The 21,680-nt window shown below is 40.3% G+C and overlaps 2 protein-coding genes across 2 annotated transcripts; one reads left to right on the top strand and one right to left on the bottom strand.

Annotated features, from left to right (window-relative positions):
* Positions 1 to 3,883: 3,883 nt before the first annotated feature.
* HYLS1 (HYLS1 centriolar and ciliogenesis associated) lies at positions 3,884 to 4,807 on the bottom strand (the record flags this gene model as incomplete). The annotated part of the gene is made up of 1 exon (XM_080707585.1): positions 3,884 to 4,807. The coding sequence occupies exon 1, from the start codon at positions 4,784 to 4,786 to the stop codon at positions 3,884 to 3,886; it is 903 nt and encodes a 300-aa protein (XP_080563711.1). The 5' UTR covers positions 4,787 to 4,807.
* Positions 4,808 to 9,064: 4,257 nt separating this feature from the next.
* On the top strand, positions 9,065 to 11,720 carry PUS3 (pseudouridine synthase 3; the record flags this gene model as incomplete). The annotated part of the gene is made up of 3 exons (XM_080707568.1): positions 9,065 to 9,442; positions 9,550 to 10,115; positions 11,222 to 11,720. 3 exons carry the CDS (start codon positions 9,065 to 9,067, stop codon positions 11,718 to 11,720), a joined length of 1,443 nt encoding a protein of 480 aa, XP_080563694.1.
* Between the last annotated feature and the right edge of the window lie 9,960 nt (positions 11,721 to 21,680).

Below are 21,680 nucleotides of genomic sequence, written 5' to 3'. Positions count from 1 at the left end.
GCCCCGACTCGAGGGCCGCTCCCCTGCTGACCCGAGACTTCTAACTCCTCTACACACCACCCGGACAGTTTTCCCGGTGGCGAGGCGGCATCGCACACCTGTGTTCCCACGGGTTTCTGCCTGCGCATCGCAAAATGTAAGAAAGGAACAGAATGAGGTTGATTTGATGATCTCGAGCGTGAAGGATGCAGACTCCAAATGCTGGCTTCCGTTTCTGCTCTTAGAAGGCTGCGATGATTCCCCGTATTGCTTACTTGAATTTCCATTCTGAGATGTCTATCCTTAAAGCAACGCCGAGAAAACCGTTTGCCTTTCAGTACAACTTCTACCTACTAAAGATAGCTGCACCATCCGGGATGGAGCCCTTGTACTGATGACTTAAGTGTGGACAAAAGAAGCAGATTTCTTTTCCAGTTTTCTGATTGGAATTTGAGATTTCAGAGATGGGGTAGCGGCTCTGGAATTGGGGAAAGAAACAAAAACCCAAGTTCCGCTGTGGCCGTGATCTCTCCGTGGTGCTGAAGTAACTCTCTGAGCGTCAGAGTCCATATACTGCAGGGCCCTCTAGTCATTTGTTTTGAGGCTACATTTAAATTTTAATAGTAAATGTTTTCGTCTCTCAGTGATAACTTTGTACCGATTAAACACGGTACAAAATCAGGCTAGGGTCTTCAGTCTCGTAATTTTCAAGTAAGGATGAAAGGTTGCAGTTGAAAGGCACCTCTTTTCTATTACTTAACGCCGCACTAGAATTTCCCGTTTTGTTCTTGTCCTTGCACAGGCTCCAGATCCTGCCCTCTCGGGTGGAGAAAGAGTGGTTGCTTTGAAAGACCTAGAGGGAGGCAATTTCGGCGTCTAGCCGCACCCGGGCCTCAGAACTACTTTTCCCACAAGTGACTGCACCTCCCATGAGGCCCCGCGCGCTAGTGACGCAGAGCGACAGCTTCCGTTCTCACTCTGGCGCGCGGTCGCGACCGGAAGGTAAGTGTAGCCTGCGCGGTGGGTTATTTTCTGGCTATCCGGCAAGGAGCCCATGGACATACAACCGTATGGTTATCATTACTTCCCTCCCGTCTTCCTCGTACTCTGATCCTTTTAGGAAAGCGCTGGTGCATGGACAGGGGCCGTGGCGTAAGACTTACTGTGTCGGTTAGTTCTGGAGCTCTTGGACGGAAGTCGCAACAGCAGGGGCTTAATTCAGTTCCGCAACTGGTGGAAGATCCGTGGATTGTGGAGTTAAATCTCTCCTGCATTTATTAGAATTGTTTGCTCAAAAAGTGAGCAGTGGTACAAGTGGGGAGCCCAGGAGTCTGTGGGGTGGGAGGAAGGCTTGGCGACAATTTACAAGCTCTTTTGAGGATTGCTTTACATACCAGTATTTTCCAGTACTCATGGTGCAGGTCTCCTAATCTTTTGTATGGGAGTCCTCCCTCCCTCTGTCGCGAGGAATGCTATTTCTTCATTCTATTGGTTACTGATATGTTAGAGATAACTCCTTTTTTAAGTTCAAAAAAATATTGAACGTCTGGTGATGGCTGTTTTATAGTCATTTAGTGCACACACGAATTCCCTTTTATAGTAATTTGGCGTCCCCTTCCCATTTGTTACATGTCAGCCAGGGAACTGCTACATTCACTCCAAAAGAGGTTTGGTGTGTTAGGGAAAGCTTTTTACTGAGTAGAGAGTCGGGTTCAGTTGGGCATGGAGGCGTACACCTGTAATCCCAGTACTTGAGAAGCAGACACAGCAGGATTGCAGGTTCGAGGGCAGCCTTAGCAAATAGTGAGACTCATCAACCTAGTGAGACCCTGTTTCAGAATAAAATAGGGCTGGGGGTTTAGCTTGGAGGTGGAATGCCTATGGGTCGGGTGCCCAGTACTGCCACCCCCACCTCCCCACACACGTCGGGCTCAAGACATTTTTACCACCACAAATCAGCCTGATGAAGACTCACCCCCTGGCCTAATTCTTCAGATAAAAGTTTTAACTAGAATAACCACTTTGACAATGCATGTGTGTATACTGGGGATTGAAACCAGGGACATTCTACCTTCTCTGGAGAGCCTTGCTAATTTGCTGAGGTTGTCCCCAAACCTGTGATCCTCCTGTATCAGCCTCCTAAGTATTGGGATTACAGGCCTTTGCCAACATGCTCACCTGGAGAATTTGGACCTTAAGATCCATATAAGGTCCACGTAAGAGCTGAGCGTGGCAGCACAGGCTTGTAATCTCAATACTTGGGAGGCTGAGACAGGATCTCAGGTTTCTGGACAACCTCAGCAATATAAGCAAGACCCTCCACAATTTAGTGAAACCATGTTTCAAAAATGAAAACTAGGTTTAGGGGTGCAGTTCAGTGTTAGAATATCCCAGTTCAATCCCCAATACCATACACAAATGCAAGATTTTGAAGAACTAAGGTATAAAAACTTTAGCCCCACTACCCTAAGTTGGGCTTTAATTTTCCCGTGTTCTGTGTATATGAGTAAATGACTTTTGAGATACATGTTATATGGCTATTTGCTTACTTCACAATTTCCATTAGTTTCCATGGTATTCTAATGTCTGTTTAAATAGACACTTGCAGCCGGGTGTGGTGGTGCACGCTTGTAATCCCCGCGCTTGGGAGGCAGAGACAGAGACAGGGAGGCAGAAGCCAGTGATGCGTGCTGGCTTAGGAGACCCTGTTTCCCGAAAAAAAAAAAAAAAAAAAAAAAAAAAAGTAATAGGTCTGGGAGTGTAGCCCGGAGGTTAGAAGGGCTTCCAGGAACCCTAGTACCACCAAAAAATAAATAAAAAAAATAGACACTTGCTACTCTCAGGGCAGTTTTCACTTATTTGCAGTGAATACATCTTGTACATATCTGAGTCACTGATTACTTCTCTTCCTGATAAATGCCTAGCAATTAAAGTGGGCGAATGTATTATGTAGCCTCAAATATTTTGCAGAAAACATGTTTTAGTGGATAATTGATGAGTCATTCACATTTAATTTTTTTCCTTGCACATGCAAGCTATTCCTGCCATTACTCTTGTACTCTCAAGTACTAAAACTGAAAAGGTCCAGGTTTTAGATGCTCATTGGATAAGAAATATCCAGAATGTATATTTCAGTATAAGGGGAATTTAAGTACAATTAGTATCTTGATCTGTACCCAGACAGTTCAGCCTTAGTAATTATGTTTACATCTGATTCTGGATGTTTCCAGATCCTATTGAGCATAATTTCAAAGAAAACATGCAGTGAATTACAAAAAGCACAGAATTCTAGAAGTGACAACTGGCAGGCACTATGTCATTGAAATAATTCTGAAAACTTGGGTTAGGATCTTATGTCATGCAATACTGTTTGAGGCATCTGTTAAAAAGCATTTTACAGTCATGTGGATATACAATACCCCTTGTGTAGTGGGGGATTATCTGTGCCATTAGTCTGCCATCCTTTAGGACTATATAAAAGCAGGCTTTTGTTCCTTCCCTTTGGCTCCCACTTAGATGATGAGAGTGCCATGGAGAGTATGATCAGAAGCAGAATCATAGCCTAGGTTTAAGATCATCTTACTTACTTTGGGAAGTATTTAGTAAAAATAAAAATTACACAAATTTCTAAAACTCTTTAATAAGCTTAATGTTCAACTATAAACATTAAAACAACAGTTCATGTTGGCTCAAGGTAAGAGTATTGAACAGAAATGCTTACTAATTTGACAAAATACAAATACCAGATAGGTTCCTTTCTCTAGCATGGTTTCTCTTGCAATTTTTGCATTTTCTTATTCCATGTAATGTTGGATTATTAGGTCAGTTGTTTCTGTTTAAAAGATTTTATATATATAAGGAACCAGGTTAGCCTAAACATCCCTATGGAGAGACAGGAAAGAACTTAAGAAGGAGAAAGAGGGAAGGGAAGCTTCCTCGGCATGACACCATTTGCAAGGTCGCAACGAACACCCCATCGAAGAGCAGATCTTTTCTTCTCAGTTGGTACAAGGTAATTGTTTGGAACATATATGTGTTGAGGCTTAGATTGGGGTTCTGTTCGAGAAAGCATTTGTTCTCGGACACCCCAGCGCAACTCCTTCCTATGATCTTCGCCAGGTAATCGCATTGAGTCCCAGTCCCTTTTGTACTCAAAATATCGGGCTACGCGGTCTATCTTGCCCCGATTTCGGTTTAACTGATCCAGCCTTGGGAGAATAAAGGATTTGGGTCTGCTGGCAACAATAAGGTCTTGTTCATAAGCTGGAGGGCCCATCCCATCTTTTTGTAGATAGCAAATGAGCTGATCTTGTGAAATTCCTTGGTAATCACAAGGTAGATTAAATTTTTGTGAAATATCAGCTGGGGATTCCCTGTCTTCCTGGAACTGCAGATTCATCAGCCTTTGTCTTAAGTCCCAGAGATCTGGATCACTTTCTGTGCCAGATTCTGATTCACTGATAATTGACTCATCTGTCACTAATACTTCCCCACCTGGCTGTCTACGCAGCACCTTTCTTTTCATTGCTGGCTTTCGGAGTCTTTGGGAGACCTCTGATGCTGTTTCTGAAGTAACATGACTTTCTGTATGGGGGTACTGCAGCTGCAAAGGAAGAGCAGGTCTCTTCCCTGGGGTCACTGAAGCTTTACTATAGGGATCATATTGGAGAGACTGGGCTTCTCTCCTAAAATCTCCTTCACCCCGTCCTGCACACATATGGGTAAAAGCAGTAGCAGCTGCTAACATTCGTTCTTGTGGATCCATATTGGCCCATTTTTGTCCATCAGGTCCTACAAGTTCCTGCATTGCTCCCCCTACACTGTAGGACTGCCTGTAAGAGATAAAAACATTGGTCAGTTTTCAGATAAACTTCCACCAAATAAACTGCTCATTTCCTCGTCTCAATTTTATAGTCAGAAAGGAGTGGCTAAGGCAGGTATAAATTCAATAATTATAGTAAAATAGAGATCATTACACATAGTATCAACAGTTTAGAGGGTATTAGCTCTTTACAACCTATTACCTGTGTTTATTTCTACCTTTTTATTCCCTCCCACTTTTACTGCCTTGCCACACTAAGTAGCTCTACTGAATTCTGGCATAAGAAAAACTTGGAGCTGTTACATTTTATGAAGCATACTGCTTAGTGTACATTATATGTGTTTAGTGAGTACTTTCTGTACCTGGCATTATTTTATGTGCTTAATACTCATTAATTCATATAATCCTCAGAACTGGGACTAGTTCCTTCTTACAGATCAGTAACACTAGGCACAGAAGTTAAATTAACTTTATTGTTAGTAAGTACTGGAGTTGGAATTCTAACTCAGGTAGCATGGCTTCATATTGAGTGTTTGCAAGGGTAATTGAACCTTAAGAACCATCAAAAAAGCAGTATCGTGCAGCAACACACACACGTGTGTGTGTGTATACACACATATATATATTACACATACATACATACATACATACATACATACATACATACATAAGCACCCTCTCCTTCAGTTGATTTTAACACATTGTCACTTGCTAAGGTAAATCTTTTCACTCTTAATACCTTGCCATAGATAACTTAGTACCTAAATCAATGAGCCAAATTCCCCGTATTAAGTTTCCTGATTGGATGTAGGAAAACTATGTATTGCCTACTACCTTTTGTGTCCCTATATCTTTGTTAAACTGAAAAACTATATTTATTATATATATATATGATAATTCTAAGGATTTCCCCTCTTTGACCAAATTTCAGTCTTAAAGGCAGTTTGATTTCTATATAATTTCCCATATTCACATGTACTTCTTATACTATATACAGCATAGTACAAGACTTCTGGAATTTAAAGGTAACCATGGTTATCCAGTTATTATCAATACATGTAGACTTACTTTAAGGTCACATAAATTCCAGTGTACAGAGGTAACAATGTGTTCAACCAGTCCCTTAACATAATTTATAGACATAGGGTCACTTGTTAAAAACCAATGTTGCAATGAGTATCTTGCAAGTTTTTACATGTTGTATAGATTAAATTTCTAAAAGATGCCAGTTCAAGATAGGTGTTAAAGTTGTGATAGTTGTTGCCAAATGCTTACCTCTAAAGTTGCATCAACAATGTATTAATAGAACTAGGTTCTGTCTGCTTTTGAAAGTGGTGTACTCTCCCATTTTCTCACCCTTGTCAATGATGAAAAATTACTTTGTTCTAACAAATTCTCAGGTTGCACTTTTTCTTTTTTAAAAAAATGACTGTGGTGCACACTTGTAATCCCAGTACTTGGGAGGCTGAGACAAGAGGATCACAGGTTCAAGGCCAGCCTCAGCTGGTAGAATGGCCCAGTACTACAAAACAAACTGTATATTCATGAAATAGTTATTAAAGAAGTTAGCTCTTTGCCATCTTTTTCTTTTTTTTGGGGGGGGGATTGGGGATGGAACCTAGGGGCATTCGACCTCCGAGCTACACCCCCTGCCCTATTTTTTTATTCTTTAATTTGAAACCAGGTCTCACTGAGTTGCAGAGGGCCTCACTAAGTAGCTGAGGCTGTCCGCGAACTGCGATCCTCCAAGCAGGTCTCAGCCTCCCGAATGCTGGGATTACAAGCGTGGCGCCACCACACCCGGCTTATTTTTTTTTTCTTAGTTTACTTTTCACCTTGCTGGGAGGAATTTTAAAATTCATTTATTCATTTTGCAGGGCTGACTGAATCTAAATACCTCATGCTTGCAAGTGCTCTACCACTGAGCTATACCTCCAAACCCAAGAATTTTCATTTATTTTTGGTGGTGCTGGGGATTGAACCCAAGGACATTCTACCTCTGAGCAACACCCCCAACCCATCCTATTTATTTATTTGGAAACAGAGTCTTATTAGATTGCTAAGAGCCTTGCTAAATTGCTGGGGCTGGCCTTTGAGCCTGCAATCCTCTTGTCTCAACCCTCCAAAGTACTGGGATTACAGGTATGTGCCACCATGCCCAGTTTGAATTTTTATTTTTAAGTAATCACATTTTCTTTTAATTTTCTAGTTTTTGGGTTCTAGAATGTTTTACTTAGAATTCCCTTTCTCACCCCAGTATTTTAATTAAAGGACTTATTCCATGTTTCCTTTCTTTTTTATATTAATTCTACTCATAGATACAGGAAGGGGGGAAATACCTAAATAACTAGACTTAGATGATATGTCAGCCTTAGAACAGATGTGGATATCTTAAAATAACTTAATAACCATCAGTCATAAATTGTACGGGATTATCTCAGTCTTAACCCATTAAGTTCCAAGTTTTCAATTTTGTGTGCATTTTAATGAAACTGGTCCAGATGCACTAAAATAGGTAGAAAATCACAATTTGTTTATAAAAGGGTGATAGTTACCTTTTTTCTGCCATCAAAACTGCTTAAAGTAACAAAATCTTTATTTCCAGGTTCTGCTTTCAATGTGAAATGCAGTTGACTATTTCTTCATTTAGACTGGTTTCTTTTGTGCCACCTTTAAAACAGAACTGAGTATTAGGTATAGAACCTACAAGCCACTTATTTTATCTAAGAAATTGGAAAACAGTAAGAATTCAGGAATTCTTATGACTATAAGCAGCCCACATAAAGAAATCTTATGATTAAAAAAGTTGGACAACCTGGGTGAGGTGACACACACCTGTAATCCCAGTACTTGAGAACCTCATACAGAAGGATTGCAGGCTTAAGGCCAGCCTCAGCAACTTAGCAAGACCATTTTAAAATAAAAAAATATTTTCTGGGTGTGGTGGCGCACGATTATAATCCCAGCATTCAGGAGGCTGAGACTGGAGGATTGTGGTTTGCAGACAGCCTCAGCTACTTAGTGGGGCCCTCCGTAACTTAGTGAGACCCTGTTTCAAAATAAAGAATGAAAGCCGGGCGTGGTGGCGCACGCTTGTAATCCCCGCGCTTGGGAGGCGGAGACAGGAGGATCGCGCAGGTTCGAAGCCAGCCGCGCTGGCGAAAGAGACCCTGTTTCAAAAATATAAAATAGGTCTGGGAGTGTAGCCCGGAGGTAGAAGGGCTTCCAGGAACCCCAGTACCACCAAAATAAATAAATAAATAAATAAATAAATAAATAAATAAATAAAATAAAGAATGAAAAATAGAGCAGGGGGTGTAGCTCAGAGGTTGAATGCCTCTGGGTTCCATTCCCAGACCTGCCCCCCCAAAAAAAAATTAAAAAGGAAGTATAGCTTAGAGGTACAATGCCCCTAGGTTTAGTCCCCAGTGTGTGTGTATACACACACACACACACGCTAAATGTAATGAGACATCAACAGAAATGTTATAGGGAAAAGTACTAGTAATATGAGTACTCAGTCATACTGAGAAATGAAATTTATACACTGCCCCCAATTTTAAAAAGAAAACAATAATTAAACTAGTTCTTCCATCTCTGAGCAAGCAAAGGTGGTACTCTTTAGGCAACAGATTAAATCTTAGAAACTTTTCCAATACATAGCAGCACAGTTTATAATAGCCAAAATATGGAACCAACCTACATCTCCATCAACAGATGAATGGATTGCAAAATTATGGGAAATACACACAATGGAATTCTATTCAGCTATAAAGAAAACTAAAATAGCATTTGCAAGAAGATGGAAGGAACTAGAGAACAATATGTTAAGTGAGATTAGTCAAGCATAGAAAGAGAAGGGACATATGTTTTCTCTAATATGTGCAAGCTAGGGAGTAGTGGTAATACCAGAGGGATTCCAGATGATGGAGGGGAAATCTCAGCAAAGCTTGAACGGAAGGATAGGAGAGGAAGAAAGCTGAGGTTGTTTAATGGAGGAGCTACATACGAATATGTGTAAAAGCATAAATACAACATGATTAACATGGACACTCTCTATTGGGGGGGACGGGGGGAAGGGCATGAAGCACAATGTAAATGTACACCCTCTCAATATGTTCCACTTATATAAAAATAAAAAAGAAATGGTTCCAATATAATGATATTTACATCACCAAAGAAACTAGCACTAAATTGTATCCCTCTGTTCTCTTCCAGGTAGGGTGGACTGCATGATTTATTTGTTCTTGAGTTTGTTATATCATGGCTGAAAATGACACAGACAGAAATCAGATTGAGAAACTCCTAAAAAGAGTAAAAGAACTGGAACAGGAGGTGCAAAGACTTAAGAAAGAACAGGCCAACAACATCAAAGAGTCAAGCATTAGAGAAAATTCTTCAGTATCTGGAAAAGCTAAGCGTGCGTTTGATTTCAGTGCTCATGGCCGAAGACATGTAGCCCTAAGAATTGCCTATCTAGGCTGGGGATATCAAGGTTTTGCTAGTCAGGAAAACACAAGCAATACCATTGAAGAGAAACTATTTGAGGCTTTAACCAAGACTCGACTTGTAGAAAGCAGACAGACATCTAACTATCACAGGTGTGGACGAACAGATAAAGGAGTTAGTGCCTTTGGACAGGTAAGAGCCAGTATACTGTTTCTCAAAGCAATACCAGGGTATCTAGGTGTATATACTCAGTGTTGAGGTTATTTGCATCTTTAAAACACTCTCTCTTCATTCCACAGGTAATTTCTCTTGATCTACGTTCTCAGTTTCCAAGGAGCACTGATTCAGAGAATCTTAATTTAAAAGATGACACGAATGATGCTGCTAAAGAAATCCGTTATACCCACATTCTCAATCGGGTACTTCCTCCAGACATCCGTGTCCTGGCCTGGGCCCCTGTAGAACCCAGTTTCAGTGCTAGGTTCAGCTGTCTTGAGCGGACTTACCGCTATTTTTTCCCTTGTGCGGATTTAGATATTGTAACCATGAATTGTGCAGCTCAAAAGTATGTCGGCACCCATGATTTCAGGAACTTGTGTAAAATGGATGTAGCCAATGGAGTGGTTAATTTTCAAAGGACTATTCTGTCTGCTCAAGTGCAGCTAGTGGGCCATAGCCTGGGTGAGGATAGATGGCAAGAACCTTTCCAGTTATGTCAATTTGAAGTTACTGGCCAGGCATTCCTTTATCATCAAGTCCGCTGTATGATGGCTATCCTCTTTCTGATTGGCCAAGGACTGGAGAAACCAGAGATTATTGATGAGTTGCTGAACATAGAGAAAAATCCTCAGAAACCTCAATATAGGTAAGTTAAACTAAACCAAAATAGCATATCCTATTTTCCCCCATGATTGTCTAAGTAAGTCATTGATTCTGCCTTCATGAAGCTTTTAAGCTAACTTGTAGAATATTGTGAACATGTAAAAACAGGTGTTTGGACCAAGCTCCTTAGACAAAAGGACATTTATTACCACATCATTTTAGCATTTATGTTAACAGGTATTACTTTTAGATTCCAATGAAATTAAAGTATGAATGATCAAACTATTCATATTAAATCATATTTTGTGTTACTGAGTAGTTCTGTTTTTCCTACTTTACAGCTTCTAAATAGGTAGTAAAGACAGAAAATAGTCTCTTTTGAGGATAGGCTGAGGTCAGAACCAGTAATTCAGTCCCAAGCTATGAGAATACAATTGACAAATTTGGATAAATACTATCAGTTGTTCTTTTTAATAGCAATGTGGTAAGAGTTATGTCAGCTCACCTCTAGGTTATTTCTTATCACTGACATATACCAAATAAAGATCATTTTTTTCTTTTTTAAAAAAATTATATATCTGGTGTGGTGGCATATGCCTATATTCCCAGTACTTGGGAGGCTGAGACAGGAGGATTATAGGTTTGAGGTCGGCCTCAGCAACTTAGCAAGGCCTTCAACAATTTCATGAGACCCTGTTTCAAAATAAAAGACAGAGCTGTGGGGTATAACTAAGAGGTAGAATGTTCTTTGGCTTAATCCCCAGTAACACCAAGGGGGGGGGGTTATATACATACACGCATATATATGAAATAAAGTTGTTCAAGGTTAAGGCTGTGCTGGATTTTCTTAGCTATGCTTATATTCATTTTTTGTGGTACTAGGATTGAACCCAGGGGCAATCTACCTTGAGCTACACCTCCAGTCCTATTTTTTTGAAACAGGGTCTGAGTTGTTGAACGTCTCACTAAGATGCTGAGGCTGGCTTTGAACCTATGATCCTCCTGTCTCAGCCTCCCTAGTCCTGGGATTATAGGCGTGCACCACCTCCGCCTGGCCTTATCCCCCCTTTTAATTCAACTAATCCTCAGTTTTTAGAAAACTACTGGATGGCTATGTATTCTCATACTGTTCCTTTCCTTTTTCTCTAGTATGGCTGTGGAATTTCCTCTAGTCTTATATGACTGTAAGTTTGAAAATATCACATGGATCTATGATCAGGAAGTTCAGGAGTTCAATGTTACTCATCTACAACAACTGTGGGCTAATCATGCTGTCAAAACTCAAATGTTGTACAGTATGCTCCAAGGACTGGACTCTGTTGTGTTACCTTGTGGGACAGGGCCAAAGATGAATGGAGCAATAGAATGGAGAAACATGAAGCCCTCTGTAATAAAGCAGACCAGCGCCTTTGTAGAAGGAGTGAAAATGCGCACATATAAGCCCCTCATGGATCGTCCTAAATGCCAAGGATTGGAATCTCGGATCCAGCATTTTGTATGTAGAGGTCGCATTGAACACCCACATTTATTCCATAAGGAAGAAACAAAAGCCAAAAAAGATTGTAATGACACAGTAGAGGAAGATAATATTTTGGAGAAACCACCAAAGAGGATTTGTGTAGATGCAGAAATAAAAAGCTTCATTTAATCATAGATAACTTGGGATTCAGGAAACAAAAACCAGCAAGGGGTAGGCGGGTAGGGAGAAATGAACTAAGAAGTCCTAGGAAGTCTGATGCTCAGCTTAGGAAAAAAAAAAAAAAACAACTATATGATAGATAACTCTATAAAAAAGACTATTATGGCCCAATTAAGGAAGTTCTTGCTTAAACAGGAAATAATTCAAACATTCTTTGATTTGTCCAAAGGATTAAAGAAGCAAAAATCAACTGTCAATGGTACATGCCTATAATATGCCTATAATTCCATTTACTTTAGGAGGCTGAGGCAGGAGGATCACAAGCTTGAGAACAGCTTGAGCAAAAAAAAAAAAAGCACCTTGTCTTGAAAAAAATTTTTTTTAAATAAAAAGGGTTGGAGATGCAGCTCAGTAGCAAAGTACCCTGGATTCAATCTTTAGTATAGGGTTTGGGGGTGGGGGACAGCAATTTTAATTTATGTACACCCAAAAACTTGTGCCTTCAAATCCAAGCCTGATTCTGTTTTGTTGTGTTTTAAAGCAAATGAAATATTCACTGCTCATCTGAATTCTCAAAGATCTGTCTTATTTTCTAAAACAAAAAATTAATTTTTTTGTACTAGGGATTGAGATTAGGAGCATTCTACCTCCGAGTTACACCCCCAACCTTCTTTTTTTTTTTGGTGGTACTGGGGTTCCTGGAAACCCTTCTACCTCCGGGCTACACTCCCAGACCCATTTTTATATATTTTTTGGAAACAGGGTCTCCTAAGCCAGCGCGGCTGACTTCAACCTGCACGATCCTCCTGTCTCCGCCTCTCAAGCGTGGGGATTACAAGTGTGTGCCACCATGCCCAGCTTATTTTTGTATTTTGAAAGAAGATTTCCTTAGTTGCTGAAGATGTCTGCCGAGAACCTGTGATCTTCCTGTCTCAGTCTCCCAAGTACTGGGATTACAGGTTTGTGTGCCACTGTGCCTGGCTCAAAGACAGAATTTTAAAATATTAGGCAAATAGGACTAAATATAGGCAATGTGAGACACACACCATCTGTTGCATATTTCTTGACAATCTAATTTTAGAAATGTAAAAAACACTCAGCTTATGGGCCACAGTACTTTGCCAACCTCTAGAGGAGTGGTTTAGGGAAGGGTCTTATAGAGAAGATTTGCAGAAAAACCGGGAGCCAGTTAAAGTGGTAGAAGATGCAATTTGTATAAAAGGTTAGAGATTGTAGTAACTAACTCAAGATTACTGTTTTAGTATAGGTCATATTTATAGAACCTTAATGGACCCTTCTCAAAGGGCTTAGGTTTTGAGGGGCCACTGAAAACTATTTAAAAGCTACATAGAACTGTGTAGCAAAGCTTTTTCTCTGGGTATATGGTGGATTGGAGAAGGGAAAGACAAGGCGACGGGACCAATAAATTGGAGTAATCAAGGAACTAGAGGATGAAGGCTGGAGTTGGTCTGTTAATAAGGGGAACAGAGAGAAGTAGATGAATTTGAGGTTAAGGAAGCAGAAGCAGCAGGACTCTGGCTGAGTGAATATGGAGCAGGGAAGCTTTCAGGATTACTCTTAGGTTTCAAATCTGAGTGAATGAACAGATGGTGGTAATACATACATGAGATACAAGACAATGAGGTGGGGCTTTGCTTGCTCTCAAAGCACAGTTGATACATGACACTCAAAATACTTACAAACATCAATATTTATTTAAAAGTTCAAAGTTCTTTTATTAATACACTGTCCTTTGTAATTTAAAAGGCATAACAAATGAACTCAGACTTCTGCTTCAATACTAATTGTTATTACTGCAGAGTATGTTACTGACATAAGTATATCTAACATTTATGAAATACAAAGTTTTATTTACCAACCAACAAATAATTTGCTCCTACTTAATGTTCTGAATTACTTATGTTCAAGTACACAAAGATTCTATCTTAAGCTTCTAATTAAAATATAAATAACACATACAACATTTAGAAACAATTCAGTTCTACAGTGTACAGAAGCTCCATATAGGGTAGACTAGAGAAATAAGATTTGAATGGAAGTCTCAAATTTAGGAGAAAATAGTTAAGATGAGGTGATCCTGTGGTACTGAAGAGTGAGGAGGTACAATAATAACAGTATTTACATACTAGCAAAGAGGGGCCCAGAAATATCACCATTTTAGAAATGGGAAGATAGTGATGCAAAACTTACTCAAAAGAGTCAATTGTATGTTCTATGTCTTCTGGATTTTGAGTCAATGTCGATTTGGGGGATCTACCAAAACTTAATCATTACCTGAATTTTCTTAAGATATGACTGCTTTGTCCTTTAATTTTGATGCACAGAACCTCTTTTTTAAAGTGAAATAACTGAACATGGTAGAATATCCTTAAATATGTAAGGGAAACCAAATTTCTTACCTTAGTTTAGTTTATTTTGACTGGCGCTAGTATTTGAGTTAAAAAATAACCTAGAAAAAAAATAGAGTTTAAGAAATCATTCCTCATCTTAAAAATTAACTTCAAAACGATACATAGGACAAAAAGCACCATAAACTGTATCCTAGGAGATTCTGTAACAGCAAAGGGTTAAAGGATCAGGGCCTTAGATTTGAAGTAAAATCTTTTCCAGGTTCACTATATTACGCTATCAAATCCAGAAGAGTAAAGATTTAGTGGCCTCATTTTTGAAAAATCATAGAAAGTCAGGACAACCATATCAGCAAATGAGAAGCTCCCAAATGTGGATTACCATACTCAGCTAATTCCTTCTATTTTAAAAACAGAAAAAGCAAGGTCTAAGCCCTACTTTTCTTTTTTCTAACATTAATCCCTACTATGACTCAAACTTTGGAATCCGTACAAACTACTTCTAAACCAGTAACTGGGAGGCTGAGACAGGAAGACTAAAGGTTTGTAGCTAGCTTCAAACTAGTGAATGACTCAGTGAGACCTTGTTTCAAAATAAAATAGACCTGGGGTTGTAGCTGGGAAGTAGAATGCCACTGGGTTCAATCCCCAGTAAAACACACACACACACACACACACACACACACACACACACACACACACACACACACACACGGAATTACTTCATTATGTTGTGAAGTTTAAAGGAGATTATATACACACATAGTGCTTTGTGGACTCTGGGCTAGGAGGATTTTTTGATAGATTTTTTAAATGGCATGTGTAGTATACCATATGATGATTAAAGTGTTATTTCCTTTGTCTTAATTATAGCAGACTCATTTTTTCCCTTGAACAAATGAAAATACATGTTTGCAAATAGTATAATGCAAACTTTATTAAGGTCCACAGGCCACTGTCAGTTTTTTTCTAATATAGATCTGACAGTATTTTCTCTTAAAGAGGAACTTAAACCTGTATATGGAAACTAGAGCAACTTCTATTTTGTAGATAAACAGGACAGTAGTGACCAACATACCTATCTTTTCTCCAAGTCTAAGACACTTTCAGGTTTAGTTTGCTGCAACCAAAAGGATTTGTCGCCAGGTGTGATGGTACATGCTTGGAATCCCAGCATTTGGGAGGCTGAGACAACCTCAGCTACTTAGTGAGGCCCTCCGCAACTTAAGTGAGACCCTGTTTCAAAATAAAGAATAAAAAAATAGGGCAGGAATTGTAGCTTGGAGGTCGAATGCCCCTGTGTTTCATCCGAGAGACAGACAGACAGACAGACAGACAGACAGACAGACAGACAGACACACACACGATTTGTCAAGGGCAGGAATTTTAAATGCCAAGAGAAGAGTTGGGTTCATAGATTCTAAGCTTTACAGGGAGGCTTATAAAAATTCCTTGCAGAGTTATAAAAATTCCTCTACCACAGCAGGTTAAGCATACAGCTTAAAGAATCAGTATTAAAACCCCCTATTATTAAAGCATACACCACCATAATAAAGTCTAAGAGACAACACAAAGGGAAGAAATCCCTGTAATAGTATATACTTTTATATTGTAAGATTTTTCTTTGAATACCCAGTGCTGACGAGAGTTAAGAAGTAAGCACCTTTAACTTTAAAGTGTTCAGGGCAATCACTGTTTCTAGAAGGCAGTTTGACATCTAATTAGTGCCACAGCCGGGCGTGGTGGCGCACACTTTTAATTCAGGCATTTGGAAGATCTGAGACTGGAGGATCGCACAGGTTCGAAGCCAGCCTGAACTACTTAGGCTCTCAGCAACTTTAAAATAGGTCTAGCCCGGAGAGTATAGCCCAGAGGTAGAAAGCCTCTGGGTTCCACCCCCAGTATCACCAAAAAAAAAAAAAAAAAAATTGTACCATAATTTTCAAAGCCATACCCCACACTTCAGGAATTTATTCTAAGGCGTTAACACTGGACAAGAATGCAAGCATGTATGTATACAAGTGACCACTAACATTTTATGATCATTAAGAAATTGGAAGCATAACTAGGGGATTGGCTAAATAACACAGTATAAAACAGTCATAGGAACACATACCACTCATTCACTAAAAATGATAATGCACATTTACATTTGACAAAGAAATATGTCATTGGGACATTAATGCATAATCTGCTTATTTATGATATACACATAATAAAGCAAATGCATTTTATAATGTAAGGTGTGTATTTATAATCAATATACTGAAGTAAATCCACATGTGAATACTATTTTATTTGATGCTTATCTGCCTGGCAGACTGGCAAGTATTTTTTCTCTTCTATATGTATTTGTTGCTTTATTTCTAAAAAACGTGTGTATATACATATGTTTCTACATTATTTTCCAATATAATTTCCTTCGAAAGAATTCCCGGAAGTGGATTATGCCTTAGAAATTTGGTACAATTTAAAATTCTAGTTCAAAATAACTGCCCTGCAGAAAAACTGATTAGCCCCACCACACGGTGTTATTCACTCTCACCAGCACTCGGTACTGAAAAAAAAAAATCTTAGCAACGTAAGGATATCTCAGTGTTCTTATTTGCACTATTAAGACTCTACTTTTTATAATAAAAAACAGGTTTGCTTTCCCTGTGGCGCAGGCCTACACAAGCTCCCTGAATCCACCCGCGACCCTAACCCATTAGGCAGACACCTTTCTCCCACGGAGGGCGTAACCCGAAGGCGGCTTCTCCGCGGACAAAGACGCGGGCGGCGGGGCCGAGCGGGTTCCCGGGGAGCGCCGCCCGCCTCCTCCCGGCCCGGGCTCGGCGGCGGCACATTGTGACCTCGAGGGGCCGCGGCCGCCGGCCGGCACACGCGTCCCCGCAGACACGCGATCTGGGCTGCCCGGTGGCGGGGAGCGGGACGGCGCCGGTGGGGAGCGGCCGCATTCTGCCGTCCGCCCGGGGGAGAGGAGCGTGGGCTCCCCCGATCCCACCGCTCCCGGCTGGGCCCTGCTCACCGCCTCGCCTCGATCCGCTCGCCGCCCGCAGTCCTGGCGCCGACCGCAGCGCCGCAGGTTTCGGTTAGCGTCCCACGGCCCGCGCATGCGCACAGACGGCCACGCGCCGCGGCCGTTAACCGTCAGGGCGGCGGAGGTTTAAACCCAGGGAGCGGCCCGCGCCCTCGGCCCCGCCCACGCACTCTCTTATTCGTCCAGAGTCAGAAGGCCCTGCGTGTCCGCTTTATGATTGGTGCGCATCATCTCTCTGCTAGGCCCCTGGCGCGAGCACGCCCGGGATTTGGGCGTAGAGTTGGAGCGTCCTGGCCGGCCATCCAGGAGGCGGGCGGCTTCACCTTGGGGTGTTGTCTGGCGGTGAGGTTGGGTACCCGGAGGGAAAGAAAGAACTTTTGATTCTTGGCTAATGGCGAGGTAGCTGGGCGCTGGGGACGGCTGACCTAACGTTCTGTCCACCGACTGGGCCCCTCGCGGCGGCGGGTGGGTGGCGTGGAGAAGGGAGGACCCCGGAGCGCTGTTAGCCTATCTCAGGGCGGTTCTGCCTCTCCCGCTCCGGGTCGATAGACCTAGGCGCTCTAGAAAACCTCTGCGCCTCAAGGCTTTGGTTCCCATGGCTTTCATGGTCCTCTGCCGTTCGCCATAGTTGTTTGTTTTGTTTTGGTGGGACTGGGTGTGGAACCCAGAGGCTTTCTACCTCCGGGCTATATTCCCAGACCCATTTTATATTTTATTTGGAAACAGGGTCTCACTAAGTTGCTGAGAGCCTCACTAAGTAGCTGAGGCTGGCTTCGAACCTGTGCGATCCTCCTATCTCAGCCCCCCAAGCGCAGGGATTACAAGTGTGCGCCACCACGCCCGGCTCCCGTTCACCATAGTTGTTACCCTGTTATCTTTAACTGTCGTCCTGCCATTCACTTTCTGCTAAAACATGCTCTTTCCCTCAGGAATGCATTCTATTAGCTTCACATAGTCTTACTCTTAAAAAACATATATATTAAAGTAAATATAAAAATGTTTATAATATTTATAGTTATAATCTATGTAGTTTAAAATAAATATATATCACATATGAAATGCCTGACATTTATTTTTGCATGCGCCAAAAACATATATATATATACTTATATATGTATGTACATATATATGTATATACTTATATGTATGTACATATATATGTATATACTTATATATGAAATGCTCATCGTTTTAATTTTTTTATATATGTGCCAGCAAAAAAAAAAAAAAAAAAGTCCTAGTGCTTTGGGGATGAGATCCGGAAAATAAAAAGAGAAGAACACCCTATAGTTTAATATTCTGGTCACTGTCATGCATCCAACTCAAACTGTCTTTTGAGTACAGTGTATACATGTATACCTTATACATGCTGGTTGTGAAGTTCAGTTTATGGTATTTCTTAAATCCGGGTTCATTGGGAGAAGGAAATGATGTTTAATTGGGTTCCTCCAAACATTTCATATTACCTCTCTTCCTGCATTCTCTAGGGCTTTTTACACTATCCTCTAAGGCATGTTGGATTAGTTACAGGAAGGAAATAGAATGAACAAAATATAAATGACAGGTAGGTTGTAGAGATTTGAATGACTCTGTCCCTCATTTGTAAAATCACAGCTACTGTAATGCACACATTCTTTTCTTTGCTTAGAAACAAAACAAATATTCCAAGTTCAGGTTTGGTCATCTTATACCTGTTTGGCTTTATCTTTGGCACAGAATCTCCAATTATGTGTCCTAGGAAAAAATGATGGAATCATTTTTTCTTCTCTTTCCTTTTCTTCTGTCTTCTTTTCTGTGTGTGTGTGTGTGTGTGTGTGTTGTTGTGGTGGTGGTTGTGTTTGGGATTGAACCCAGGGGCACTCTACCTCTGAGCTACACTCCCAGCGCTATTTTTTATTTTTTATTTTGAAACAGGTTCTCACTAAGTTGCTTGAGGCTGGTCTTGAACTTGCGATCCTCCAGCCTCAGCCTCTCAAGTACTGGGAATACAGGTGTGCACCACCACACCCAGTTGGAATCTGTTATTTACACATTGCTTCGGACATTTCACACATTTCACGTACTCCTCAACCACCCATTTAGTTTCTTATCACATGCTAAATTTTGATCTTTGAAACTAATAGATAGCATCTAGAAAAGATTTACTCTAGTCATATTTCCTATTTTAAATGGTATCTTGTGTTCTATTCAACCCTGGCTTTTTGGTGGATCACTTAAATCTGCCTAGATCTGAACCACATGGTTTCCTGATCACCACTGAACCCAGACCAGGAAACTAACCAAGGTCATCTAAAATAAAGTATATGGAGCCAGGTGTGGTGGCCTACACCTGTAATCCCAGTACTTGGGAGGCTGAAATAGAACCAGTGGTTACTTAGCAAGACCCTCTATCAAAATTAAAACCAAAAAGGCCTGGGGTTATAGTTCAGAGAACACCTGGGTCAATCCCCAGTACCACACATATATACTTAGTATATGAAAGAAAATCCTATGCTTAGAAACAAAAGCTCATCTTTTTAAAAATAATTATAGAAGATCTTAAACATTATAAAAGGTATAGGGAAGGCCAGTGTACTCAATACTCAGGTCTAGCAATTATTAACTCATGACCAATTTTGTTGCTTCCATATCATTACCCACATACCTTTTGAATTATTTTTAAAGCAAATAACAGGCATCTGAAATTTATATTTCAGTATAATCTTTAAAAAGAACATTTTAGGAGCCTATCCATAATACTACAATCACCCTCAAAGTGATTGATGTATTTCTATATGTTACTAAATATCCAGTGTTTAATTTTCTAATTTGCTTCCTTGAACTAGGATCTAATCAAAGCCACACATTGTGACTGTCTATGTTTTGTAAGTTTCTTTTATTCTATAAAGTCTCCTCCATATTTCCCTTGCAATTTATTTATTTACTTATTTGGTACTGGGGATTGAACCCAGGGATATATACCACGAGCTACATCTCCAGCCCTATTTTATTTTTTATTTTAAAACAGGTTTCTCTAAGTTGAGGAGGTCCTCACTAAGTTGCTGGCCCTGACATGCAATCCTCCTGTATCAGCCTCTTAAGTACTGGGATTGCAAACATGCATAACCACGCCTGGCACAATTTATTTTTTGTAGGAACCAGGTTGTTGGTTCTATGAAATTTACCATAATCTGCATTTTGCTGTTACATCTAAGTGATGTATTTTAACATTTGCTTGCTTCCTTATCTTTTGACGGCAACATAGCTCTCTTCTAATTCTCCCTAATTAGATATGGATGATTTATTAACCCATTAACATCTTATTTATGGGTTTAAATATTATATTCTGCTGGTTAATCTTTGCATACCTCACCCTTTTGTTGACATTTTTTGAACTCTTTCAAACTGTAGTTCTCATCTAATTATATCCTGTTTCTAATCTTTTCAATTCTTTAAGTCTTCTCAGAACTGGGGAAACAGCAGTGACAAAGAATAGCAAACTGAAAATAGTCACTGCTGCCCCCTTAGGTCAGATTCCTTGTCCTTAGGTCAGATTCCTTGTCCATCCTTTTCTTTCTATTCTTCAGTTGCTCCTTAAATCCCTCATTCTGAATTCTGCCTCATCATTGTGTCCAGACTATACATTTGAAGGTCACCATCGATCTTCTTAATAGATAACCTCAGTTGTCTTGCTTAGTCCTACTTTTTACTTGAGTATTTGATAATTGATTCAGTAAATTGACTCAGTGTTACGTACTGTAGTATGCCTTGGTGATTTGATAATGGACGAAAGACAATCTCTGCCTTTATGAAGTTTCTTATCAGATAGGAGAAATTAACATTGATTACACAATTACAAATTATTGAAAATTATGATTGTCATCAATACTAAAGAAGAGATTTGAGTACATAGAGGGTAGAGGTGGGGGTGAAAGACATTTGCTAGGTGGAGGGAATAGCATTATACAAAGATCTATGGGATGGGAGCTTAGAAGACTCACAAACTGAAAGAGGATTAGCTAAATAAGTAAATAAATATAAAAGAGACAAAGACCAAATCACAGAGGTCATGTAGGCAAAGGCAAGCAATTTGGCTTTTAAGAGCTAGAAAAACAGCCAGGCGTGGTGGCGCACGCTTGTAATCCCCGCGCTTGGGAGGCAGAGACAGGAGGATCGTGCAGGTTCGAAGCCAGCCGCACGCGCTGGCTTAGGAGACCCTGTTTCCAAATAAAAATGTAAAAATAGGTCTGGGAGTGTAGCCCAGAGGTAGAAGGACTTCCAGGAACCCCAGTACCACAAAAAAAAAAAAAGAGCTAGAAAAACGAAAGTGTTTTAGATAGGATTGGGTGTATGTTACATACTCAGGTTTGCAATTGAAATTATCATCTTGGGGCAAGATTATATGTACAGTTTAAATGGGAGATAGTTGCATTTTCCAGTCAGAACAACATGGTGGTAGCTTAGTCTAGGATGGTAACAGATGTCAAAAGGGAACAGAAGTATTCTTCCTTGAATATGTTTTGTGCGTGTGTGTGTGTGTGTGTGTGTGTGTGTGTGTTTTCAGTATTGGGGATGGAACCC

Source organism: Muscardinus avellanarius, assembly GCF_963383645.1.
Source record: "Muscardinus avellanarius genome assembly, chromosome: 1".
NCBI classification, from domain to species: Eukaryota; Metazoa; Chordata; class Mammalia; order Rodentia; family Gliridae; genus Muscardinus; species Muscardinus avellanarius.
This window is presented reverse-complemented; position numbering and strand designations above follow the sequence as displayed.